The sequence below is a fragment of the Aethalodelphis obliquidens genome, unplaced genomic scaffold, assembly GCF_003676395.1.
Source record: "Aethalodelphis obliquidens isolate GAN/ISIS:26980383/991018 unplaced genomic scaffold, ASM367639v1 scaffold7, whole genome shotgun sequence".
Classification (NCBI taxonomy): Eukaryota; Metazoa; Chordata; class Mammalia; order Artiodactyla; family Delphinidae; genus Aethalodelphis; species Aethalodelphis obliquidens.
In genome coordinates, this window is record NW_020837951.1 from 3081377 (window position 1) to 3106810 (window position 25434).

General features: G+C 57.0%; 2 protein-coding genes across 4 annotated transcripts in view; both read left to right on the forward strand.

Moving 5' to 3' along the window:
• COL5A1 (collagen type V alpha 1 chain) overlaps positions 1-3569 on the forward strand; it is a 154090-nt gene extending 150521 nt beyond the window's left edge. For all 3 annotated transcript variants that reach the window (XM_027104392.1, XM_027104393.1, XM_027104394.1), the window contains exon 66: positions 1202-3569. In XM_027104392.1, the coding sequence (XP_026960193.1) occupies positions 1202-1348 (147 nt within the window). In that variant the 3' untranslated portion in view covers positions 1349-3569. The remainder of the gene's footprint in view (positions 1-1201) is intronic.
• Positions 3570-17178: 13609 nt separating this feature from the next.
• Positions 17179-23796, forward strand: LOC113619382 (ficolin-1-like). The gene is made up of 9 exons (XM_027104096.1): positions 17179-17281; positions 17767-17880; positions 19353-19406; positions 19883-19918; positions 20694-20726; positions 21164-21291; positions 21796-21925; positions 22861-23094; positions 23549-23796. Exons 1-9 carry the CDS (start codon positions 17188-17190, stop codon positions 23794-23796), a joined length of 1071 nt encoding a protein of 356 aa, XP_026959897.1. The 5' UTR covers positions 17179-17187.
• The last annotated feature ends 1638 nt before the right edge of the window (positions 23797-25434 follow it).

A 25434-nucleotide genomic window follows, 5' to 3' on the forward strand; every position in this document is an offset into this window, starting at 1 on the left:
TGAAGGTGCCCTCGTGAGGGGCTGTTCCTCACCAAGTGGGCTCCCCCGGGGAGGGATCCGTGGGGGATATGGGGCTGGGGCCGTCGTGGAAGCTGCCGCCCGGAGAGTGAAGGCCGCCTCATAGCAGCTGGACTTACTGAGCGCCTCCCCAGGGTCATGCAGGGCTCCAGGGGCTTTATGTGGTCACACAGGTGATGGTCACGGCCTCCCCCAGAGGGAGGGACCCACGCTGTCCCACGGGAGGGGAACAAGGCCCCGGGAGGCACTGCCTTCTCCCTCAGCAGGACATGCCTCGCTGGGGAAAAGACGGGAGGGAGGGCCTCCCCGGGGCCAGATCCAGCTGAGGATGTGCCTGGTCCAGTGCGAGGTGGAGAAGGCTGCTGGTCCCAGACAGGTGGGCAGACCGTGTCTACGAGGATCCGGGACCCTCGTCTTGGGGGAATTGATGGGGGACGGGGTCAGTGCCTCCCTGACAAGTGTCCTAATGCTCAGGGTTGGCTGTAGGTGCTGTCTGACCAGGGTGGACCTGCACCTTCACCCCCTGTATTCTGGGAGATGTGGAGGGCGGCAGAGGGGTGACACCACTCCTGGAGCAGTTCTGTCCCTTTCCTGGGGCTCACTCTCCTAATCGGAAACGTGGGGCTCACGTCCCCCAGGGTGGTGCTGAGCGTGAACTCAGATGCTCACAGGGATGGAACAGGTGGTCGGAGCAAGGGAGGGCCTGATTCATCCCAGTAGATGCTCCTCCCCCAAGCTCGCCCGGTCCCTCCATACCTCAGTTTACCCAGTACTCCTCTGAGGGCGGGTAAGGCCCCTGTCCTCGAACTTGTGAACGCGGATCCCTCTCACTTCCGAGCGCGGTCCAGCCCGCTGATGGCCCCAGGGAGGGCCTGCGATCCGCTGTCGCGGTCTTGGGATTCTCAGACTTCCTCATCTTCGAACAAGGAGTCCCTGGTGTGGATGTGCCACCTGGCGGGGAGGGGACACGGGTCCAAATGGGCTGCGGACCCTTGCACGGCCTCCTTACACGCGCTTCTGTGCCCCTCCCGGACGGGGGGTGAGGCGGACGTCTTGGGGTGCGCCGCCTGCTCCCCACGGCTCGCCCTGCTGAGGGTGGGTTTTCGGAGCCGTGGCGGGCGTGGATGGCTGGTTCATCTCGGAGCCCCCGCTGACCCGCATCCCCCTCCCTCCCCTTCCCCAGACAAAGAAAGGGTATCAGAAGACAGTTCTGGAAATCAACACTCCCAAGGTGGAGCAAGTGCCCATCGTGGACATCATGTTCAACGACTTTGGTGACGCGTCACAGAAATTCGGCTTTGAAGTGGGGCCGGCTTGCTTCGTGGGCTAGGAGCCGCGCGAGCCTGGCCCCAAGAGCAACCTCGTGACCTCAGCGCACCGCCCGCGGGTGTCCTGGACGGTGAAGGCCCCTCGTCCCTCCCCACCGCGCCGGGCCCACTCCACACCCAGAGAGAGCAAAGGGAAAGAGCCGGAGTCCCGGCCCCGGAGACGAATCACATGACCTAGATGCCCCGCAGCCGCTGCTTTGCTCCAGTTCCGTTCCGTCTACACCACACTCCCCAGGGAAGGGAACGGGGCCCACGCGTCTCGCCCCCGAGCCCGTGGATCTCGTTCACTGAGAGTCCACAGGGGCCCGGGTGTGGCTGCAGTATTTGGAGATCATGTTTTGTTTTTTTGGAAAAAATTCAACTTGAAGATGTGTACTTCCCCCGACCTTCAAAAATTGTTCCGAGGCAAGCCTTGTAAAGGTCGCCTCACCCTCCAGAGCCTCTGTTTTTAACAAGATCCATTCACAGGCCCAATGTCATCCTGCATGTGCCTTTCCGATGGATTAAAGGTGCTTTTGTTTTTGTGAGTTTTAAGTAAATATTTGTATTGTATTGTCATAAATGTACAGTGTCCCTGACTTTCAATCATGCCTGTAAACCCCGCTTTGGTCCCACCGGGAGAATTGAGAAAACAGGTGGGGTGTCCATCGTGGGATGCGGTCCACACCCCCGCCCGCTCAAGGACGTGTGAGAAATTAGAAGTTTGCCAAGGGCAGCAAGAATTCACCCCACCATTTACAAAGCAGGCGCCGGTGCCCCTTTCAGACAAGTCTTTGATTAGCTCTGGGTTTTACTTTTTAACAGGGAGAAAAAGAAAAAAAGGATTTTATACTTTGCCTTCTCCACATGCACTTAGATGGAAATGCAGGCTTAAGTTAATTTTAATTGCTTCCTTTTTCCATGTTTCTTCCTGCAGAGCCTGATGGGAGGATGTCCAGGGCAGGGAAACCACATTTTCTGTAGATGATAATTAAATGAAAATTGGTGCTTATTTTTACACTTCTCTTTCGTGGTGCTATCTGTTAAGATCTCCTTGAAGGTGACACTGGGGGTAGCTGCCATGCCTCGTTCTCCCATCTTTCTCCATCCTGGTTATTGCCTCCACCATCCGGGTTTTTGCCAAGCACATTAAGGTAAATGCGGGTCACCTTCCCTCCCATGGCCCCGTTCTCCTCCCAGACTGCAGTGAAGCCGCCCCAGGCCAGGTACCAAACTTAGGCCGTGCATCTGTGATCTGAAAACACACACACACACACACACACACACACACACACACACACACCACATGGTCGCTTACCGCGTGGTCCACGGTGTAACGATGGCGGATTGTATTCTGTTGCCGAACGTTTGTGGTGCTAATTTCTGCGTTTGTTGCAAGAACTGAATTGAAGCGGCAGCATGTGGCCTCAGCTGGGCCGCCTTTGCTGCAGCCTCAGCAGACAGACACATGTGCAATGAACTCTGGGAGTCCCTCCGGGGTTGCCAGCGGTGCCTTTTCCCCAAGAAAGCGATGTGGATTTTTCCATCCGCAAACGCGCTGGGTGCGGGTCTCAGCCGCGCGGGCGCTCGGGGCCAGCCGGGCTTCATCTGATACTGGTTCTCCCTGAGCGAGGGTGAGGGCTGGCAGGGCCAGCGAGGAAGGGCGATCCCTTTACTGTGAAAAGCTGCCCGTGTGCAATGCCCTTTCCTTCCACAATGGGAGAAGCAAGACAGGCCCCAGGGCCCCTTGCAGCCTCCTCGGGAGGAGCTGTGACAGGTCCCAGCTCTGGTGCTGTTCTCCGCCCACCCCGCCTCATTGGACCGTGGTTCCGGCTGAGGAAACCACTGCGGAGCAACCCAAGAATAACAACACACCGCCCACGAGGATTTCCTGGATTCCTCTGGAAACTGAGTCTTGCTGTTGCCAAAGAAAAGCCTGGCTTCGAGATTCTTCCGAACCCAGGATGCCAGCGTCTGCCAGCGACCCTCTCCTTCATCTCGTCAAAAGAAAAGCCATGTCGGAGCATCGCCCTAGGGCGCCCTGTGGGTTTTGTCTAGGTCATGTGATTCCACTTTGATTTCTCATCCTGCCCGAGTTCTCCTTTTATTCTGTCGATCTTTTCCTCCATTGGACCCTTCAGAGCTGTTGTAATTTGTACTGAAGTCAAAATGTGTCCCGTTTTCCCCAGACCACTTAGCTATGGTATATTGCAATAAAATTACTTCTTATATTTGCAGAAATTCTTCTGGCGTAATTTTATTTTTTCCCCCTCATCTACATAATTGGACACATGTTGGCGAAAAGCAAAAGAAAACGGTTCAAAGGAAACTTGTGGTAAAGATTCTAGGACATTAGGCCCTTTAAAACTAGCATGTTGAGTGACACATTGTACATTTCCTAAAAATCCAGTAGACGTGTTCATACGTTTTAACTGTAATGCCCAGGAAAGGGTGTTTTAAAGTATTTTAAACCTGTGTAACAGAGGAATAATTGTAATCCTTTTTCAATAAATCAAGATTAATGTTTCCACCGTAAACAGATGTGATCGGCTGTCTTCTTAAGTGTGACCAGGGCCTTCCCCTGCATTAAACCAGTGTTTGACCCCAGTCTCAGGACAGGAGAAACTCTCAAAATCCTGGCCAAGGTCACAGAAAGTGGAAGGAAGCCACTGCCCAAGCCACGCGCCAAGGGAGCTCTTCCTCGGAGGAAGTGGCAGCGGGCGTCCGGAGACAGAGCTGTGCCTTGGGGTGCCCTTGGGTTGTGGTCAGGCACCAGCCCTCCAGGCTTCCTGGGGGAGTTTCCACAATCCTGGGGCATCCCGACCTCGACAGTGTGCGGGCCTCACTCTCGCCCTGCGGAGCTGGCAAGTCCCCAGGCTCCCCCTCTGCTGTCCAGCTACAGAGTGGGATGATAGTACCCGGCCCCCTGGCTCGTCCTGGCCAATGACCCTGAGCAGAAGTAGCAAGTGGCTCTTCCAGTCTGACATACTGGCTCCCTCTTGCGTGTCACCAGCCACGTTCCCAGAGTGGCTGCGTCCCCAGTGAGTGGGTTCCCGGAGGGAGTCCCTGGCCAACCCTCCGTGAGCTTACAGCATGAGCGAGAAACATGTTGCTTTCAGCCAACGCTGATGTCAGGGATTGTTGTTACTGCAGCAAAACCTAGACCCAGTGGCTCTCAGAGCGTGGTCCACGGACCATCGGCACGGGCATCAGCACCTCGTTAGGAATGCAGATTCCTGGGCCCTGCGGCCGACCTGCTGACTCAGACACGTTGGGGGCGGCCCCGTCGTCTGTGTTTTGACAAGGCCCGAAGGTGATTCTAGGGTTGGCTCGGGTTTGAGATCCACAAAACGGAGCCGATGGGAAAGTGAGACCAGGAGTGGGTAATTGCTTTGACAAACACCAGTGCGAATCGGCGGGTCCCCCTGCCAGACAGTGGAGGCGGGGCTCTTGTCAGAAGATGGAAGGCTCCCTGTCTCCAGGGGCAGAAAGTGAGGTCAGATCGCTCTTTGCTCCCTGGGCGAGCTCACAGGCTGATCACGAGCAGTAGCGCGTGACCTGGGAAGAGGTCGGAACGAGGACGGTGACGCAGGCCACTTGCTCGCAGCTGCACTTGGCACGAGAGGAAACAGAGTCTGCAGACTCGAGGGTTTTCGGGACTGGAAGAGGCAACCGTTTCTCAGCATCGACGGTTAAAGATGAAACTGAGAAACACTCTGTGGGACAAACGCCAATGAAAGCTCGTTCCTCACAGGTCTGAGCAGCACACTTGTTTGAAACCTCGGCCTGGGTTGCAGCGGCGCCTAATGAATGACTCAGGAAACGGTGTGGCGCTCCCGTCAGAGCCGGACAGGTCGGAAGCTGCTGCACTGACGTCAACACAGGGAGTGGGGCAGGCGGGGGTTGTGGGAGCTGTGGGCCTGCGCGCCGGTCCTTGGAGACCAGTGAAATCCAACGGGCCGGAAGCTGATGACCTGGTTGAGAGGTGTCCTGCAGGGAGAGCCGCCAGCCTGGCCTGAGGAGTCCATGACCGAGACTTAGAGTGACCCGCAGGCCTCCAGGGGTCGCGCTGGCCCACAGGTGCCCCGCGGGGCTGGGTGACGGGGCCTGGGGAAGACCAGGGGTGGCCTCCCCTCTCTGGAGGCGGGTGCTCAAAGGTGAGCACTGAGCCTCGGGGAGGTGGGGGAGGAGGCTTAGCGTTTAAGATCGTAGCGTCCTGAGTGAGACCCATCTGGGGCAAGGCCCTGCAGAGCCCCCATTTCTCTGCACCTCCTTCCTCATCCTGGAGACTTTGCAGGTGAAGGCACCTGCCCGTAGGCTGGGCCAGAGGAGGAGAGCCTGCAGGTGCTGGGATGGCTGGAGCCTAGAAACCAGCGAGCAATCCCACCTTGCGCATCCCCGGGGATGGGAGCAGTGAAGCTAGACTCACTTGGGTACCGCTCTCCCAGCCCCAGGGCCCGCCCCCCGCCCCTGCACCGTCCATCACGCCCCAGCAACTGGTCCGCAGGAGCTCATCAAGCCCCTGCAGCCACCCGCAGCTGGGCTGGGTCTTCTGGAGACGTGAATGGAGCCCTCACACCGGGACTCTGCTCCCCGTCTTGGGAGAGGTGAGATCGGTGGAAACGAGGCTGCCAACCTGGGTCTTGGCTTCAGAGCGGCTGAGTATCTGCAGCTCACAGCATCTGTCTCAGGCGCCCTGGAGAGATAGTGCCTCGAACCCCTGCAGGAGCTAGGTAACGGCTGGCCATTGGTCTTTAGCGTTCCCACGGGGCTGCGTTAGTTCTTGCTGGATGAGGGGAAACACCTGTCCCCACAAAGGAGCAAGCAGGCCATCGTTCACCGTTTGGAGCTGGAATTAATCCAGGCTTCCCATGTTGGAAAAGATGCCCTCAGTGCCCCTTATCTTAGCACTGCTGCCCCATGTCCTAGGGTGCCCTTGGAGTGGCAGGAAGGGATGGAGGGAGGGAGGAGAGTGTGTGCACACCTATCTGGCATGGGGCGGGCGCTTTGCTAAGAGGCTTCTGCTGCTGCAGAGCTGGGGCTCCTGGGTTCCGGATCTTGGGGCACAAGTCCTTTCGTATCTGCCCAGGCTCTTGGCCTCCGAGAGCTGAGCCTGCCTCGGGCAGCGCCTCCATTTGGATGGTAGCTGGGTGTGGAGATGTCTGTCTCAGCCAACCTGCCTGGCTGGGGCCTAGGAGGGCTGGGATCCTGCTGACTTCTGGGTCCTGGATAGGCTGACGGCTGATCAGTCTGGGAGAACCGGCTCCTTACCCCTTGCCTAGAGTGCCTACCTCTTCTTAGAGGAAAGGCGGGAGGGGGGAGGGGCAGCCTCAGCTCTCGGTGCTTTCCCTCGGGGAAGGACTCCTGCAGAAAGCGTGCAGCCCACCTGCCTTCCTTGCCCCGACCTACCCCTCCCACCCCCAAAAGTTCTGCTACCAGACATCATTCATTCATTCAATGCCGCTTTATTGAGTGCCTGCTCTGTGCCAGGTACTGGTACCCAAAAGAGGGGTGACAAGGACCTCAGATGGATACAGTGTGGACATACTGACTTGAAAACACAGTAACCTGGAAACACAGAACAAGGGGAAACAGAGCCTGATGATGCTGTGTCAGGACTCAGGGTGCAAGGCCTACCCAGCACCTGGGGATGATGCAGGAGGAAGGCGTGCCCATGTGGAAGTGGTGCACGTCCGCCTGGATTTCCTCTGAGAAGTGGTCCAGGGAGAAGGGAAGGCAGGACTCAGCTGGTGCCTCAGCCAGGAAGATAACCACTTCCCAGTAATCCCCCAGGAGTCAAGACGTCAACAAAAGCTACATGCACAAAACATCCTGCTTGCTTTTTTTATTTTTATTTTTCCAAATTGACAAGTGGAGATCACGTAGATTTGGGAGAAGTCCAATTCCCAGGCCTCTGTTGGGAGCTGACGTGTTTGATGGTGCAAGAATTTTGCTTCACTTGGGACTTTCTCCAGTTCATTTTAAAACTAGAAACCTCAATGGTTAGGACGATCTAAAAGACTCTAATTGTGGGAGGCGGACTAGGGACACCACTTTCAGCATTTGTATCGTTTATTGCCACATAACAAATTACCCCCAAACGTAGCTGAAAATAAAACACAGGCATCGTCTGACATTTCTGTGGGTCAGGGACCTGGACATAGCTGTCTGGTCCCCACGTCAGGGTTTCTAACAGATCTCCAAGCAAGGTACCATATGACTAAGGTCTCATCTGGAGACCCAACCGGGGAAAGATCCCATGAGATGTGTGTGCACGTCCTGGGCGTGCTCCTCATCGACGTTGAGGCCTCAGGCATCTTTCAAACCGTGATGCACGGGGACAGGTCAGAAGTGAGGTGTCCAGCTGCCTGGTTCCCTCACCTGTGAAATGCTGCGCCAGGCTGTGGAGTCAAATGTGACCATGCACGAGAAGCGCTTTGTCCCGGGGCCTCAGCGTCCCTGCCGTGTGATAGCTCTGTATCCCCAGCACCCACCCCACCTGTGCGCGCCCTGTGTGTAAGCCCGGTGACCTCAGGTTACAGGGCGTCACGCCTCTGACGTTTACCACTGACCAATCTCTAAGTGTCCAGCACCTGCGGGGCCTGCAGCCCTGGGCTGGCAAGGGAGCAGATAGAGGGAAGAGAAGAACATCCTGCTTCCCATGAGCCTAAGTGCATCTGAAGACACCAGACTCCCGGCCGCCACTCCGGAGAAACATCCAGCGGTGATCAGATCCACAGGCTGAGGGGTGGGTCTGCTGAGAGCGGGCTGGCGTGAGCAGGAGGTGTGACCGAGCCTCGGACAGTGGGTAGAATTTGGAGATGTGCAGAAGATTCCTTTGGGATTCCTTGTGCATACCTCTGGGATGTCTGTCTGTCTGTCTGTCTGCCAAAAGACGGTTGGAATGCTTGTCGATAGAGAGGGCCCTTTGCACTGGAAGGCTGGATGCTGGAGCTGATCCTCTGCAACTGACATTCCGGAAGATGAGGGAGAAAAGTGAAGAGAGGCAGGGTCCATGGCTTGGCAGAAGGAACCCCATTTCCACCACTGGAGCCAAAGCAGCCTGTGTGGGGGGCTTGGGGCGCATACCGCCAGTCCACCTTGATCCAGCCGCCACCTTGGCCCACAGCAAAGGCCACAGGGCTGTGACTGCGGAGGAGACGCAGGCCCTGACTTCAGGTGCCCCCATGCAGGCGGAGGTCCACGTGCACATGGAAACGGGGCTCTCAGGTGCTCACTGCTCGTCTCGTGAGCTGCGCTGCCTGAAAGGCACCAGCAAGCTGAGGAAAGAGGGCCAGGCCTGGAGAAGGGTGGGGTCCCCACGAACACCCATCCTCAGGAGACTTCATGGGGAAGAGGATTCGGGCCAGGTCGGGACGATGGGTTGGATCTGACTCCCGTGATCCTGCCTGTCCCAGCTCAGTTCAGGGGAAGCCCCCGCCTGGGCTGGGACCCTCCCTCCGAGGGGCTTCCTGGGCCTGGAGGAGTGTACACGGAGCCAGCTGGGGCGGCTGGCAAACATCCCAGCTCACCCCCACCACATCCACTCCACCCCTAGAGCCCTGGGGCTCAGGCTTCTCTGAATCCTGCCGCTTCGTCTCTGCATGGGCAACACGTGAATCCCACCACGTGCTCCCCCAGGCGGGTCTCCCCCCACCCAGCCTGGGGCTCTGGGTCAGGTCCTGCAGTCTTACTCACCGGCCCCCACGATGGGCTTGGAATCGCTCAGTGTGGAGGCTGGCACGTCACAAAGGCTGTACAGTGAGTGAGCTGGGATCACCCCGGGCTGCACACTCTTTAGAGGCAGAGGCTGGTAATATTATCAGCGAGAGTTCAGCTTGGCCCAGGCTTTGCTTCTGGTGACAGTTGGCTGGGAGTGGAGTGGACTGTCCGTCCGGGCTCCATAGCCAGGCTCCCGGTGGCACAGACCGTGTCAATCCAGGGCTCCATGCATGGGGCTTCTGGGACCGGGCAATACGAGAGCTTCAGAATGAAGAGAGGTTTGTCATGGGAGGGAGGTGGTGCTTCCTCATGCGCACAGAAATCCTGTGTACTCAGAGCTCAGGGCCTGGAAGGTGCTGGAAAGTGCTGGCAGAAGCCCGCATCTAGGTCACCTGGAAGGTTTGTTAAAACATAGGTTCCTGGGCCGTCCCTCCCCTGGTGATTCAGCAGCTCTGGTTGGTGCTTGGAACTTGTAGTTCCCAAAATTTCCCAGGTATCCTGCTGCTGCTTGGAAACACACAAGCACTAGTATCATCGGCAGCTCTTCCGGTCTTGACCCCAAGCCAGTCTGGCCACAGAAAAGGCAGGTACCTCCTGCATGCTGGATTTTGCAAAGGCTCGAGCACATACCCAGATCCCCTCCAGCCCCGGCTCCCCTGATTCTAAAATTCCACTGTGGGGCTGCCCTGGTGGCGCAGTGGTTGAGAGTCCGCCTGCCGATGCAGGGGACGCGGGTTCGTGCCCCGGTCCGGGAAGATCCCACATGCCGCGGAGCGGCTGGGTCCGTGAGCCATGGCCGCTGAGCCTGCGCGTCCGGAGCCTGTGCTCCGCAACGGGAGAGGCCACAGCAGTGAGAGGCCCGCGTACAGAACAACAACAAAAAAAAAACACTGTAAAGAAATTTGTTCGTTTTGTATAAAGTGCATCTCTTTAAAATGCAAGTCTCTCAAAGACTTGAGCGGTGTTTCTTCTCATCAGTGATCCTTCGATAGAAATCAGTTTGACAGCCTGATTCAGAGTGGAATTTGGTGCAGAAAGACAGAGTTTAAGGAGGAAAGGAAAGGATGCAGGATGCTTCTGACGGGCGGAGGTGATAAGTGTGGGGTCGATTTCACCTCTTTAACCGCTTGTCAGAGGACGAGGGTGTATTTCTCTCCTGCCTGAGACCCCAGTGGACATGACCACGGATGGGGAGCATCAGGGCCGCCCATGGTGTTTGTTCCACCCGGGTTGACCTCACATTCCCTCTGGGATGACATGAATGGGGCTCAGGCGGAAGAGAATGAAATGACCCAGTGAGAAGAGGTTTACAGGTGAGGGAGGGAGGAAGGGGCACTGCAGCTGAGCGGTCACCGTGAGAAGAGTCATGGGACAGGGACACATGTGCCATGTGTCGTGAAGAGAGCATCCCCAGGCTGGCCAGGGGACAAAAGGATAACGAAGATGACAAGGATACGGGCCTGGCCCAGATGTGATGGGGGCTCTGAACGCTTTCTGGGGCGGACAGTCTGTCCTGGAGTCAAGGACGGACGTCCAGGGAAAGGTTTGGGGAGTAGGAAATGGACGTGATCAGGGCTGAGTGGAAGAGATGTGGACCTGATATTTCAGTGTGGAGGGAGGCCTGATTGAAGGTCCTTCAGCAGTGCAGTGGGGAGGAAAGAGCGTGACTGAAGGAGGGGATGCCCGTGCCCTGCACCAATGTCCTGCTTGCGGCAGGGGTGATGTCGGTCTCACTGCGCCATCTCCTACCAGTCATCTCGTCTTTACTGTCTCGGACACCCCAGCCTTCTTGCTTTTTCACAAATCCACCAAGATCTCTTCCTCTTGCTGTAAGACTCTCACCTGAAACATTGCATATCCGACCCATGCGTCTCAGTTCCCTGCTCAAATGCCACCTCTTCCGAGAGGCTTTGTGGAACTCAGAGCTTAAAACAACTTACCCTCCAGACTTCTAGGGTCCAATCACTGGAAGATGGCATACATTGAATTAACCCTCCTGCCAATTAAACAATAAAGTCTAGAGTATCTATGAAAATATAACTAGTAGAGGGCAATGGAGAGGGACTAAAAGCAGATAGAAACTGGATGTGGGGTAAGATCGACAGTTACTCTGACCTTCTCCTGAGGGCCCTCCCGGTCCATGGGATGCAGGGGTAGCATCATTCAAGCAGAGGAGGCTGTCTCATTGGGCGGGGGACTTGGGTAAGAGATCCAGGCTACCAGGTGAGGAGTGGGCTGGAAATCCTAAGAAAGAGGAAGCCACGTCAGGAAAGCCCCTAAATCTGCTACAGACCCTCTCCTGTCCTTGGCTGATGGCTGATCTGAACATGTGTGAGGTGAGATGCCCATGGTGCACTGGGGGAACTGGCCGGGAGGCCAACACAGCTGAGTGGAGATTTCAGCACTGCCCAGTGTCGGGGTATAGTTTGAGCTCAAGTCCCATCATTTTGGATGGATTTGATAAACACCTCAGGCTTTCCCCCAGGGAGCCCAACCCTTAAGTAGAAGGACAGTATCCCAGGGCTGAAGTTTCTGCCCTGGGATTAAGGACAAAATAGAGCCATTATAACAAGCCTAGAGCCAAGACCCCCAGGCTCAAAGTGATCCCACCCACCTGCCTGCCAGCACCAAGTTCATCTCTCTTCTGAGAGAGGAGCTCAGAATTCAGAGTCTCTGTAACACAGTATCCACAATGTCTGGCACAGAATCAAGATTCACTAGACACACAAAAGAAGGAAAACATGACCCATAATCAAGAGGGGAAAAGTCAATGGAAACAAATGAATGGGTGCCTCAAATGTTGGAATTTACAGAAAAGGACTTCAAAATAAGTAGGATAAATATATTCAATAATATACGAGAAAAGATGGATATAATGAGTAAAGAAATGGGGGTTTCAAGAGAGAAAAGAAAGCTAAAAAATGAACCAATTGTAAATATTAGAACTAAAAATTGCAATATATGAAATAAAAAATTCACTGGATCAAGAAGACATACAGATGGCCAATAGGCACATGAAAGGATGCTCAGCATCACTAATCATTAGAGAAATGCAAATCAAAACTACAATGAGGTGTCACCTCACACTGGTCAGAATGGCCATCATCAAAAACTCTACAAACAATAAATGCTGGAGAGGGTGTGGAGTGAAGGGAACCCTCCTACACTGTTGGTGGGGATGTAAATTAGTGCAGCCACTATGGAAAACACTATGGAGGTTCCTCAAAAAACTAAAAATAGAGTTACCATATGATCCAACAATCCCACTCTTGGGCATATATCTATAGAAAACTCTAATTTGAAAAGATACATGCACCCCAATGTTCATAGCAGCACTATTTACAATAGCCAAGACATGGAAGCAACCTAACTGCCCATCGATAGATGAATGGATAAAGAAGATGTGGTACGTATATACAACGGAATACTACTCAGCCATAAAAAAGAATGAAATAATGCCATTTGCAGCAATGTGGATGGACCTAGAGATTATCATACTAAGTGAAGTAAGTCAGACAGAGAAAAACAAATACCATGATATCACTTATATGTGGAAGCTAAAAAAATGATACAAATGAACTTATTTACAAAAGAGAAACAGACTCACAGACACAGAAAACAAACTTATGGTTACCAAAGGGGAAGCGGGGAGAGGGATAAATTAGGAGTTTGGGATTAGCAGATACAAACTATTATATATAAAATAGATGAACAACAGGGTCCCACTGTATAGCACAGGGAACTATATTCAATGTCTTATAATAACCTATAATGGAAAAGAATAAGAAAAAAAATATTTACGCATAACTGAATCACTTTGCTGTACACCAGAAACTAATACAACATTGTAAATCAACTGTACTTCAAAAAAATATTTTTTAAAAAATAAAGGTTATTTGTTGCAAGCAGATTTACGTAACCAGGAACGAGGAAGCAAGTTCTTCAGGCTGATGGGAGAGGATCCCAGTTGAAAAAGCAAATTCTTAGGAAGAGGCAAAGGGTGACAGAAAGTCAGTACGAGGATAGGTGCAAAGTACTCTCTTTTTCAGTTAAAAATGTTGTTAAAAGACTTTTGAATTTTTAAGACCAAAATAATGAAAACGCACTGTGTGGTTAAACTATAGGTAGAAACAAATTCTACAACAACAGTAGTAAAAAGGATTGTGGAAGGGTTGGTACGTGATGGGTGAAGCCCCTTGAGGGGGACGGCATTCGTTTATAATGTATTTCCTGGGCAACCGCTCAGTGTAACACAGAGGAAGAACCCCGAATTCAAGGCAGATATGGAATGAAATACTAAAAATGCTCGACCAACACAAAGGAAGCAAAGCACAAGGGAAAAACGACGGGATGTAAATGGAAGAGGACATGGGTACACCCAACACAGGGACGTCAGCGATCACGCTGTGTCAATCACGTGAGCGCAGATGAGAATCCAATCCGCGATGCACTGCTGGCGGGAAACGCACCGCACAGGGACGGCAGGGCGGAAGCTGATGAATGAAAAACACACACTAAGCAAACAGTGACCTTGAAAAATGCACCCTCCGGAGTCTCAGTCCATTGTCCTGTGTGCTTGGCAGCACCCGCCGGAAGAGACCCCCTGGTCACACGACCAGGCTGCTTCCCCAGGACGCTGGTGGCCAGATGGGGCCGTGGTCCAGAGCCAGCGGAAGGAAGGAAGGTGGGAGGGAGGTGCCCCCCCAGGCCCGATGTTGCCCCCGTGGGGCGCTCCATGTTCTTTCCCACCCTGCTGGCTGGGATGAAGATGGCCCTCAGGACAGCAGCCGTCTTTGGAAGGTGGCAGACATGTGCCGGAGGAACGTGGGTCTTGAAGTCACCCCCGACTCGTTGGGCTGTTAGGACCACTGTATGCGAGGTCACAGAGATTTCAGGTTTTATGCTTCAGTCTGATTAACCCCTAACGAGATGCCCTGCATGTATTTCCTTGGAGCGCACGTTGCTTTCAAATTACATCACAGTTCATACTGTATTCGTATGATGTAATTGTTTGTCTCTTTGATTCTTTTCTGTCTCCCCTCAGTAGCACACAGTCCCCTCCAAGCGTGCAGGGGCCGTCTGCTCTGTTTCCCCCTGTGTCACGGGGCCCAGAGGAGCACGGGGCACATAGCAGGTGTTCACTAAACATCCCTTTCTCTCTTGCTGGTGAGGCCAGTTGAACGGGAAACCGAATCCCTGTGCGCTGGCCCAGGGGATGCTCATGGGGCACCAGCGGTATCCGAGTTCGGAAATTCTGGAGCAGGAATAGCCCAGGTGCAAGGCAGCCAATGACCAGACTTTCATTTCGGATCGTCCTGGATTAATCCTTCACTTGCCGTGGGAGCAGCCTTTCAGCTCCAGCAGGGAGCCTTGCACGGATGCTGGGAATGTCTAATTCCTGTGCGGGGGCCATTAAAGATGAGGGTTGAGCAGGAAAAGGTGCCCTGGACCAGTAACCTGAGCACAGGTTCCTAAACCCTTCACTGTGGGGGGCGGAGACGTGCACCGGCAGGCAGGTGCTGGGGAGTCAGGACGGGGAAGGAGGATGGGAGGGGGTGGGGGCAGGACATAGCATCCCAGGACCTCTGGGGAGAGAGTTCTAATCCTGCCTCACCACTGGCAGGCTGTGTTGTCCCCAGACAGCATCCTTCCTTCTCTGCGTCTCAGTGTCCCGTCTCTAACAGGAGATGCCCTCAGAGGCACCGCAGCTGAGCAGTGCCTGAGCTTGCCGTGTGGGGCGCTCTCTCCTCCGTGGGGCTTCATCGCTAACTTTTGTTTCCTTTCTGGCACAGAGAAGATTACTCGGTGTGCTTCTGTCTTTTTAAATTAAATCAAATGCAATTTGTTCAGTTAACATTAACATATTAACATTATGTTATGTTAACATTATAATATGTTAACATTAATTAACATATTAACATTATCAATTCAAAAGTCCCGTGATACCTGAAGCTTTTAAGTTGGACTTATAAACTTTATTCTCTATATAACAGGCCCATCTGAATCACTTCCTTTAAGGGGCCTATGATTAATGCACTAAGTTAACAGCTTTCAACGTTTTAATTGCATTTTCAAAATGAATGTATTCACATTTGTGCTTTCAGGTTTCAGTTGTCTGCCTTTAACAAAACCTTCTGAGTAGAAGTTCATTTTTAGAAATCTGCTAACGTAAACATATGAACGTGATGAATTTAGGGGTCTCGACTATCAACTCTAAGCACAGCAAGATTTCCGCATAAAATCACTAACTCGTTCCATCATTCAAGGTCGCACTTGCAACTGGATTATCAGGCTGTTACTGTAACAGGCCAAGTTCTCTTAAATGAAGCCAACACCCCAAATGCCAAATGGACATCAGTTTACTGACGCTACAGTATGAACACTGTGAATGTCAGCCTCTCGCCCCGTCTACACTCAGTGAGAAGCGCAGCCCCGGCCAGGAGGGCAACCCTCACCCACATAGCACAGGTGCTAAGGGGCTTTGTTCCAGCCCCAGCTCGGGGGGGTCTCTCTCGCATTCTGTCTGCACATCCCCAGGGAGCCCACCTCTGCCGGCCGAGTCTGTCCCCACGATGGATGGGGTCTGGCATCCCCTGCTCTTGCGAAGTTTACATCCCAGCAGCAGTACACACCCCCGTCAATCCGCTGCATGACACACTTCACTCTATTGATTATTTTGAGCTGTGGGTGCTTGAAAACCAGCAAATACAGGGGGAGCTTTCTGTGCACTCCCTCTTTTTGCCTAAAGACAGAGCCTCCACAAGAAACTCCGCTGTCAGCCCCTCCCGGGGGCCTCATCAACCAGGAAGATGGACCCTTGACTCGTTACAGGAGAGGACACCAGAGGTGGACACCACACTCAAACTGTCACAAACTAGCCGACCTCCGCCTGCCCTGCAAGGCCCAGGCCCCTTTCCTAAAACCATTTCCTCTTGTCTAAGATGCCTTCCCCACCCCCCCTTCCCCTACTGAGACAGTACTGTGTCCTGAATTCTAAGCCACCTCGGGGAATTACTCATTCCCCGGGGTGTCTCCCATATGGACAGAGTACCTGTGCTAAGAACCTTCTCTGTGCTTTTCTCTTGTTACTCTGTCTTGCATTACAGGGGTCTCAGCTGAGAACACAGAGGGTGGGGAGAATGTTACTTTTTCTCCCCTGCAGAGTGGAGGTCTTTGAGCAGCGGTCATAGACTCAGGCCACACACCCCATGGACGTTGAAATTGTCTCCGATGGACCCTTGATACTCACATGAGTCTGTCTGACTTGGGGTCAGGATCCCAACACCCCACCTGGGCAGGGGCTGTTGGGACGGGGTTGGGGGAACAGACTTGCCACCTCCATCTCTAACGGGAGTCCCGGCGACAGCTAGCCTCAGCGTGTGGCCCTTCCCTGGGAGGTGTGGGAAAAGCATACAGCCTGGTCCCTCCTGGGGTGGGTGCTGAATGCCCCCCCAAGCAATTTCATGCCCTCCCCCACCCCACGCCACACCTGGCCCCGCTTCCACGCCCCCCAGGCTGGAACTGCTGCAGTCGGGTTCACGTCCAGCCTCTGTCAAGGTCCCAGGGCCACGCTTTGCGATGCTCCTGGCCTGGCCGCCCCTGCTTCTCTCCTGCTGCATGTCCACTGCAGTCGGACGCCCACGGCACACCGGCCTGGGGAAATCTCCGCCGCACACATCCTGCTCTCCTCGCCCCTCCCCTCTAATCACCCTAGACCCCAGGAGAACTTTCTAAATTTCTGTAGACTTGAAGCCCATAAAATGCAAATGAATTCCTCAAACCCTGCCCCCCCCCCCCCCCAGAAGGCCTCAGATGTGGCCTGGGCTGAGCTGGGTGATGGAGGGGGGCGGGGCTGGCCCTTCCCTATGCAGGGCCTAGGGGGCCTGGTGGCTGGAGGGAAATGTCCCTGCCGAGGGGAAGTGGGGCTGGTCCGCAGGGAGCACGGAAGTCAGATGCTCAGAAAGGAGGATCTGGGCCCTGGAAGAGAACCAGCTGAGGCTGCTTCCACCTCCAGCTGGCGCCACAAGCCGGGGGAGGAGCTGGCTGTCCCCACCGGGAGGAGAAACAGGGCCAGAGGTGACAGTGCGTGGCCACAGCCCTATAAGAGCACAGGGCTCCTTGGGCGGCCAACAGCAGAGCGATGGAGCAGCGTGGAGTGGCCACGGCCATAGGGCCCGCAGTGCTGGCCACCACCTTCCTGTGCGCCGTGACCTCCGCCCCCGACACCTGTCCAGGTGAGTCAGACACCAGGTGAGTAGGACCTGACAGCGGTCGGGTCTGAAAGCCGCAGGCCCCGTGCGCTAACAGCCAACTGGGCTGGGCCCCGAGCTAAGCCCTTCTGGACAATATCCTTATTCCTCGTGACAGTGAGTTGCAATCATCACTTCTCAAAAGCGGAGACTAAACGTTTTTGAACACCTCACTGCCCGGCTGACCATTCAGCACTGAGGCTGTGGGGAGGCTGGCTCAGGCAGGGTGGACCACAAGGCCAGAGCTCTGCCCTGCATCACCTCCACACCTGACCAGTGCCCACCAGAGGCGGGAAACTCACTGCCAGGCTGACCCTTCATCTGAGACGGGTGACTCTGGCCACAGCCAAGGGCCCAGGTCGAGGTCGCCGCGCGGCAGATCCCCGTGGCTCGGGTGGCCTGTCGCCGGCTCTGCAGGGCTCTCAGGCCCAGGACGAGCGCCCTGACTGGCGCTCTGTGTCTCTCTGCAGAGGTGAAGCTGGTGGGTCTGGAGGGCTCCGACAAGCTCTCCATCCTCCGAGGCTGCCCGGGGCTGCCAGGACCCACAGGGCCCAAAGGAGAGGCAGGCGCCAGTGGACAGAAGGGTACGTGCTTGCGTTCGAGCATGGGGGTCACTGAGCACCGGCTCTTCTCAAATTAGAGCCCGGGTGGGCACTGCCCCCTGCGGGTCTCAGGTCGGGAGCTTGGGTCACGACCCTGCTCAGAGCTGGCGTCAGGAGCGAGCCCCGAGGCCCACCGGGGTCTGTCATTCCCTGAAGAGGGGGCTGGTCGCAGCTAGTCTATGAGCTCACATCGGGGTCCACTTCCATAGAACACCCACCTCCCGGTCCTCGATCCAGCCCTGGCTTTACGTGGCCGTGGGCCAGAGTTCCAAGCCACACGTACCCCGGTATTCTCACCTGAAAACTGCGGCCCCAGCGTTTTCTGTCTGTACTGCAGATGAGAAAACTGGGGCTCAGAGCAGTCAGCCGTCAGCAGGGAGGGTGGGGCTGGACCTCAACGCAGTAGGAAGGGCCCCGAGCGCTCCACAGCCCTCCCGTCGACGTGGCGGCCCCCTTGTGGGGTTTCGGGCCCCAAGCCTGGCATGAAGGGCAGGGGTGCCCGCAGCTCAAGGGGTGAGTGCCCCGGACCTGTGTGTGAGTGGGTGCTCCAAGGGCTGCGGACACAGGGCCAGCTCGGAGGTCCCCAGCCTCTCACGTCCTGGGAGGCATCCAGCTCAGGGGCCGTGGGCACCCAGGGCAGCTCCTGGGGATGGGAGGGCTGCGTGTGCTCACCACGATGGGCTCTAGGCTGGGGCTCCTGCCGGGGGGACACTGGGAGGAGGGGCCGGGCTGGGGCGGCTGCCCACCAGTGGGTGTGGTTGGCCCGCCCCAAGCCGAGCCGGCGCCCCCTCGGCCCCACCCCACACACCCACACTCCCCGGGGAGGGCAGCCTGCCGGCAGACGCTCCTGCTGCCTTGGCTAAGCCTGGGGCCGCCTCTCCTGACCCTCCCCTCAGGGCTCAGGAGGAGGGGCAGGGCCCTGGGTGGTCCTAGCCCCCTGCTCACATCAGTAACGCAGACCTGGGAGGCCTCGTGGCTCCCGACCCCACCTCTCTGGAGGTGGAGAGAGAACCACCCCAGAGGGAGGCATAATTGCGCCCGGCCACCCCTGCGTCCAGGGCTGAGCACAGGGCAGGGCCCCGCCTCCCTCCCAGAGCCAAGGGGCTGGAGGGGCCTGTGTGACAGGGTCTCTGAGGACGTGCTCTTGGTCCCAGGCCCCCGGGGAGGCTCCGTGACGGTGGCCTGGACCTGGGCTGCTACACTGAGGTGGTCGGGGGCCAGATCGCTGCTGGTTCCTGAAGCCCGAGCTGGGCGCGCTGGCCGGTCGGCACCGGGGGGCTGTGAGCGCTTTGTCCTCGCCGCCTGCTGTCCCCTCGTGCTGAGTCCCAGGGCGGTGATCCTGAGGATACTGCAGCCAGGATGGGAGGGTCGGAACTGTATCCTTAGGGCAGAGGTGCTCAAGTAGAATTCTTCAGGTTGCCTTTTCCTCAATGATGTATCTTTGGAATTTACAGGAGAGCGAGGTTCTCCCGGAGTCCCTGGGAAGGCAGGGCCGGCCGGGCCCAAAGGTACCAAAGGTGATGAAGAGCTAGGACCCCTGAGCAGGACCCCGGGGCCTGTCTACAGAGACATGAGAGATGGAGACAGACAGAGAGCGAGAGGGAGGAGGTGGAGAGAGAGATGGGAGAGAGACAGAGAGAGGGAGGGGGGTCAAGTGACAGAGGCACCTGTCCTATTTCCTGTTTCCAAAGAGCTTCGAGACAGTGTGTGAACGGGGTCCCGGGTCCGGGGCCCCAGGTCCAGAGCAGCCTCTCATAACCCAGGGAAGAATCCAGGCCTCTGAGCCCCGCCCCCCGCAACTCCCCTGGCTGAGACCCAGGCATTGGAAAAGTGTGGGCCGCGGAGCATGCACGTGTGGTGCCCAGAGCCTCAGCCCCGCCCCCCAGGCCCCAGCTCCCGAGGAAGTGAGCACTCGGGTGGTTTCCAGAGCGGAGGGTCGACGTCCACTGACCAGACGTCCTGTGCATCTCCTGTCTCTCCCCAGGAGACCGAGGGGAAAAGGGCGCAGGCGGAGAGAAAGGTGAGCCCCTCCGCCTCCCTGGGGTCACTGGGCAGGCTCTGCAGGGGGCTGGGGCATCCAGAGAGCTCGGTCACGGCTACCACCATCTGGGGGAGGAACTCAGACCACAGCCCTGGCCCTGGCCCTGCAGCGGATGGGTGCGGGAGGAGGGGCCCCTGAGCCCGGCCTGCTTTGTCAGCGGCCGGTGAGCGCTCAAAGCCCAGAGGCTCCGGAGTTCGACCCAGGTGACTGGCGATACCGCTTTGCTACATGGTTTTGGACATGTTGCTTATAATGCTCTGATTTATGCTCATTTATTTAAAAATTTGTAAAAGCAAGAAAAGGCAAAACGCCAAGACACAGTCACATGCTCTGGCTACAAATACAAAGTGCGAGGTTGGGGCCCAGACCCACATCCCAAATGCTCCCCAGTACTTTCCACAAGCAGAGGCTGTGCTGGAGACATGGGCTGTGGAAAGCGATAGGCCTGGGGGCGCTGCACCTCCACCGCCGTGAGCCGTGAAGCCCAGGCGAGGTGGCCGGCACGGCGGTCCAGCCAGTGCCCCGCGGGACGGTGCTGGCCGCCAGCCCCCAGGCAGGCCGGATGCAGTGGGGGCCGAGCAAGCCCAGGGATACTGAGTCTAGGAGCTGATCCGCAGGGCTGGAGGCTGAGGGTCCTGCAAAGAGCTGGATGATGGTTTCCTTTCTCCACGCTGTGTTCACGGAGCAACGGGGCTGAGGGGTGGGGGCGCTGTTTCTAGACGTGTGACGTGCATGTCCTCGCTCCCCACAACAGGAGACCCGGGGCAGCTTCATTCCTGTGCCACAGGTGACTGCGCACACGCCGACCCCCGGACCTCCGCCTGGACCTGCTCCTGCTGGGGGTGGGGGAGGGGTGGGTCGACCAGAAGGCCAGCTGCACAGACTCAGGTTCCACCTTCCAAGGACAAAACCCTCTCTGCGTATATCTTACTCCCCACTTACCCGAGTGATAGGCAGCCATTGCCTGGATAACTCGAGTATATTCCTGGAGGAGGCCAGGTGCCCAGGAGACTAGGCGGGGGCAGCCCTGGGAGGTGGGGATGGCCAGGTCGTCGGGGCCTGGCCGTCACAGCCGGGTGGCCTTGGGGGCCGCGTCTCTGTCCCAGGACTCAGAGCCCACCTCCCCCAGGCAGGTGTCCCTGCCTCTCCCTCCTCCCCCTCCCCCTCCCCCCTGCCCGCCCAGAGCTCCTGTCCTGGTGTCCATTCCCCGGCTTCCCTTCCCAGGACCTCGGACCTGTAAGGAGCTGCTCACCAGGGGACACTTTCTGAGCGGCTGGCACACCATCTACCTGCCCGACTGCCGGCCCCTGACCGTGCTGTGTGACATGGACGTGGACGGCGGGGGGTGGACCGTGAGTGGGGGGGACCCAGCGATGGCCGTGGGGTTCACCCAGCGATGGCCGTGGGGTTCCTGGCAGGGGTGGGCGTGCCTGGGAGCCTCACCTGGTGGCAGAGCACTGTTTAGTGGCCTTTGTGACCGTCCACTCCTTCCAGGCAGAGGCTGCCCCCGTCCTTTCACTGAGGTCGGGAGAATCAGAAATGTCGGGGGGAGGGGGCTGTGGACCCACACGGGAAGGAGTCCCGTGGCTCAGGGCTGTGGGCTCAGGCCCGGAGGTGCCCACCCCTCTGCAGCTGTGTGGCGTTGGGCCTGTCGCCTGCCCTCTCTGAGCCTCCGTCTCCTCCCTGGTCCCACGTGGGGTCCCTGGCGGCCCCCGGGCTCTTGGAAGAGACCCGCGTTCTGGTCCTCAGCCTGTGATGCCTGTGAACTACCAGCGCTGCTCCCGCGTGTGGCCGGGGTGCCCTGTGGGGGGACGGCAGTGGGGCCCCATCTCCCCAGCCCTCCCCATCGTGTGCAGGTTTTCCAGCGAAGGAGCGACGGCTCTGTGGACTTCTACCGGGACTGGGCCGCCTACAAGCAGGGCTTCGGCAGTCAGCTGGGAGAGTTCTGGCTGGGGAATGAAAACATCCACGCCCTGACCGCCCAGGGTAGGGCCACGGCCGGGGGCTCTGTGGTGGGGTGCCTGAAATGCACATGCCCTGACCTCAGCCCTGGGCCATGTGGGCCAGAGGACCCCGCTCTGGGCCATGTGGGCCAGAGGACCTCAGCCCTGGGCCATGTGGGCCAGAGGACCCCGCTCCCCCTGGCCCCCGGGGTGGTCACGTGTGACAGCAGGAGGGGTTATTAACTCTGAGAACCTAGGACGTGTATTCTCTTACACTCTCTGAGTGTTCAAATCGGAGCAGGTGGATTATTGGAGTGAAGACGACTTCTGGTCTCGGGACCGATCGTGTCTAGAACCCGAGAGTCGGAAGTGAGGGGGAGGCCATCTGGATCGGGGTGGCCCTTCTCCCACTTCCAACGGTTGGTCCTTCCTTGAAACTGGGATCTTAGGCCCACGGAGCCCCTCCCTTGCCTCTCCCACTCAGTGCATGTGGCGGTCCCCACGCAGGCCCCCTCACCCCACTTCTCCGTTCCACAGAATCAGCTTCACAGCTGGTCCTGAGTTCAACGGCAAACGTGTAAATCCTTTCTTACTCCTTCCACTCCCTCATGGCAACCTTGACGGTGTCCACTCATGTGCCTGAAATCCTTGCAGAAGAAACTACACATGCAAAGGTTTCCTGCCGTGGCATTCACAGCTATTTGCAGGAGAATTTAGGGTTTCCCACTAGAGCGAGGCTTCATTCCATCCAGGTCCACTGACGGTGGAATTTCAGGCATGGCTGATGGAGCAGCAGGGGAGCTATTTGAAAACAGGGAGGCATCCCTGAGGTCCTCCCACCAGCCCAGCCTCTCACACCTTCCCGGTGAATTGTCCCCGATGCCAAGTTCAGACGTCCCCTAAAGCCCACATTCCCACCCCCCGTGCCTGTAGGCAGAGGGTCCCTTCTGCTGGGCCCTGAGCACCCACCTCCAACAGGAAGCAGCGAGCTGCGGGTAGACCTCGTGGACTTTGAGGGCAACCACCAATTTGCCAAGTACCAGTCATTCAAGATGGCGGGTGAGGCAGAGAAGTACAAGCTGGTCCTGGGAGCCTTTGTCGGGGGCAGTGCAGGTGAGAGTCCGCGTGGGGCACAGCAGTGGCCTGGGCTTCAGCACGGGGTTTGGGGAAGCAGAGAGGACCTGCTTAGCGTCCTGGCTCTGCCTCTTCTGTGTGTGACGTTCTTGGGGACTTAACCCCACCAGTTTCTTATCCACACGGTAAGGTAATACTACGCACACCTAAGTGTACCCACAAGGCTGATGTGACCCATGACCAAGTCCAAAAAGCTGTGGCATTATTATTAACTACCATTTCTGATGAAAAACGGGGAAGGATGATAATTGAGCCCATTTCCCTGAAGGCTCCATTCCCACTCTTGTGACTGGAATTCTTCCCTGAGGAGTGAAAGAGTTCTCCCCCTAAGTGAGAGGATGCCTGTTAGCTGGCAGGAGCAGACCAGATGAGGGGATACCAAGGCCACTCCATCAGCAGAGGGATGCTCCCTGGGGTCATGTGAGGGGCACCCCTTGGAGTTGCACACCCGGACACAGCAGCTTTGACCTGGACCAGCGTCGGGGACCTCTTAGCCCTGTGTGCCAATTAGGCGACCTTTCCTTCTGAGCAGGTGATTCCCTGACGTCCCACAACGACAACGCCTTCTCCACCAAAGATCAAGACAGTGACAAAAATACTGCCAATTGTGCCGTGCAGTACCAGGGGGCCTGGTGGTACAAGGATTGTCACGTGTCAAACCTGAACGGTCGCTACCTTGGGGGGCCCCACGAGAGCTTTGCAAACGGCATCAACTGGAGGTCAGGGAAGGGGTACAACTACAGCTACAAGGTGTCGGAGATGAAGGTGCGGGCCACCTAGGGCAGGGCTGGCCGGCCAGAGCCTCTGGGAGCAGCTCCCTCTGCACACAGCCCGGCGGGGCAGCCGGTCCAGAGCCCTCCCCAGGAAGGTGACACGGACCTCCGTGTCACTGTCGTCACGGGAGCAGCAGAGCCGCATCCTGTCCCCTGGGCAGGAGGCCCTCTCTCTGTGCCTCCACTGACTTGCAACCCTTCTGTCCCACTCACGAGGATAAGAGAAAATGCTAATCCAGATCTTGCCAGACGTACATGTTCTCAATAAAGACACTTGCTTACCCGACAGCAGGCGCGGGACTCCTTCGTCACTTCCATGCTCTGACCTGTGCCCCTGTCTGTCCTTCTGTCCCCGTGACCTGGCTCTGCAGGTGCCCTTTGGCCTGAAGGTGTTTCCGACGGTCTGAGGCCAGAGTCACAGAGCAGGGCCCGCACGTGGGGCTGCGTACCAGTCAAGTGTCACTCTCCCTGCCGGGCCGGGCTGCTGTCTGCCTCCAGGCAGTTTTCGAGCTCAGGCTGAGTAGAGGGCCAGAGGCCGAGCCACGTGACCACACATCCTAAAGTCTTTACTCTCAGCCCTTCAAGAAAGTGTCCTCTGACCCCAGGCTCAGAGGTGAAGTGTCCTGCGCAGTCCCAGCCTCCCGGCCCCAGCTAGTCCACACCGCCCAGGCTCCTGGGCCCCCACTATCCACAAAGGGTGATGGCGGCCTGGGAATCCCTCGCCACCAACAAAGAAGGAAGTGGAAGAGGAGCGGCTGGGGCTGCTCGGAGCGCTGCAGGAGAGGGGAGGGTGATCTCAGTGCACAGCGCCCTGCAGCTGCGCCAGCACAGACCTGCAGGCGGGGAGACTCCAGCTCTCCAGGCAGCCGTCTCTGAGAGACACGCCAGTGCCCTCCGCACCTGTGCTTGTGTCTGCTGAGGAGGGTCCCGCTCTCTCCTCCCACTGTCTCCACCGCCAGACGCCAAGAAGCCCCCCATCCTCAGGTGGCCAGGCTGTCCCGGCGCTGGCCTCTCCCTAACCCTTGCCTGACTATTTGGGTCCTCATAAGCCCGCTTGTGTCTGTTCTAGCAGCATCATCGACTCGGAGAGAATCTAGGAAGGTGCAAGGTGGTTACTACCATCCTTGCCCCCAAGGGTCTAAGAACCGTGCAAAGCCACATAGAACGTGGCATGTCCGGGATTTTTCTGGGAGAGGGCCCATGGTGGTCTCGCCTTGCCGGAAGGTGCCGTGTCCTGAGGGTCAGGGGCCACTGCTCCTGGAATGCACCCCCACTCTTGCTTCTCACGCTGGCCCAGAGGCCTGAGACGAGCCAGTGCAGGACAGCCTGGGGAGTGGGCTCAGGAGAGGGGGGCGGCCCTTCCTTCCCCCGAGCCCGAGGACGGGGCCACAGCCGCTCAGCCAGGCGCCCCGATCGGTCCCCAGGACAGAAGCTGTCAAACCGTAAAACACAATGGTTAGTGTTAGGTGCAGGATTCCGCTGCTATAAAATGATACCCAATCATCTCTTTCTTTTCTTGAAGACCTGGTTCCTTGAGGTCTTGGCGGGATGACAGTTCCTGGAGGGGTGCGGTCTCTTTGCCAGGGAGCACATAATGCAACTCTTCATACGTCAGCCCCAGGCTCTGCTGCCCAGTCTTCGAGAG

What these genes read in the sequence shown, in the direction of transcription:
- LOC113619382 (XM_027104096.1), top strand. Translation starts at nt 17,188, where the DNA reads ATGGAGCAGCGTGGAGTGGCCACGGCCATAGGGCCCGCAGTGCTGGCC. An exon ending in TGGACGGCGGGGGGTGGACC is followed by an intron (nt 21,292 to 21,795) that starts GTGAGTGGGGGG and finishes CATCGTGTGCAG; the next exon opens with GTTTTCCAGCGAAGGAGCGA. An exon ending in CCACGCCCTGACCGCCCAGG is followed by an intron (nt 21,926 to 22,860) that starts GTAGGGCCACGG and finishes CACCTCCAACAG; the next exon opens with GAAGCAGCGAGCTGCGGGTA.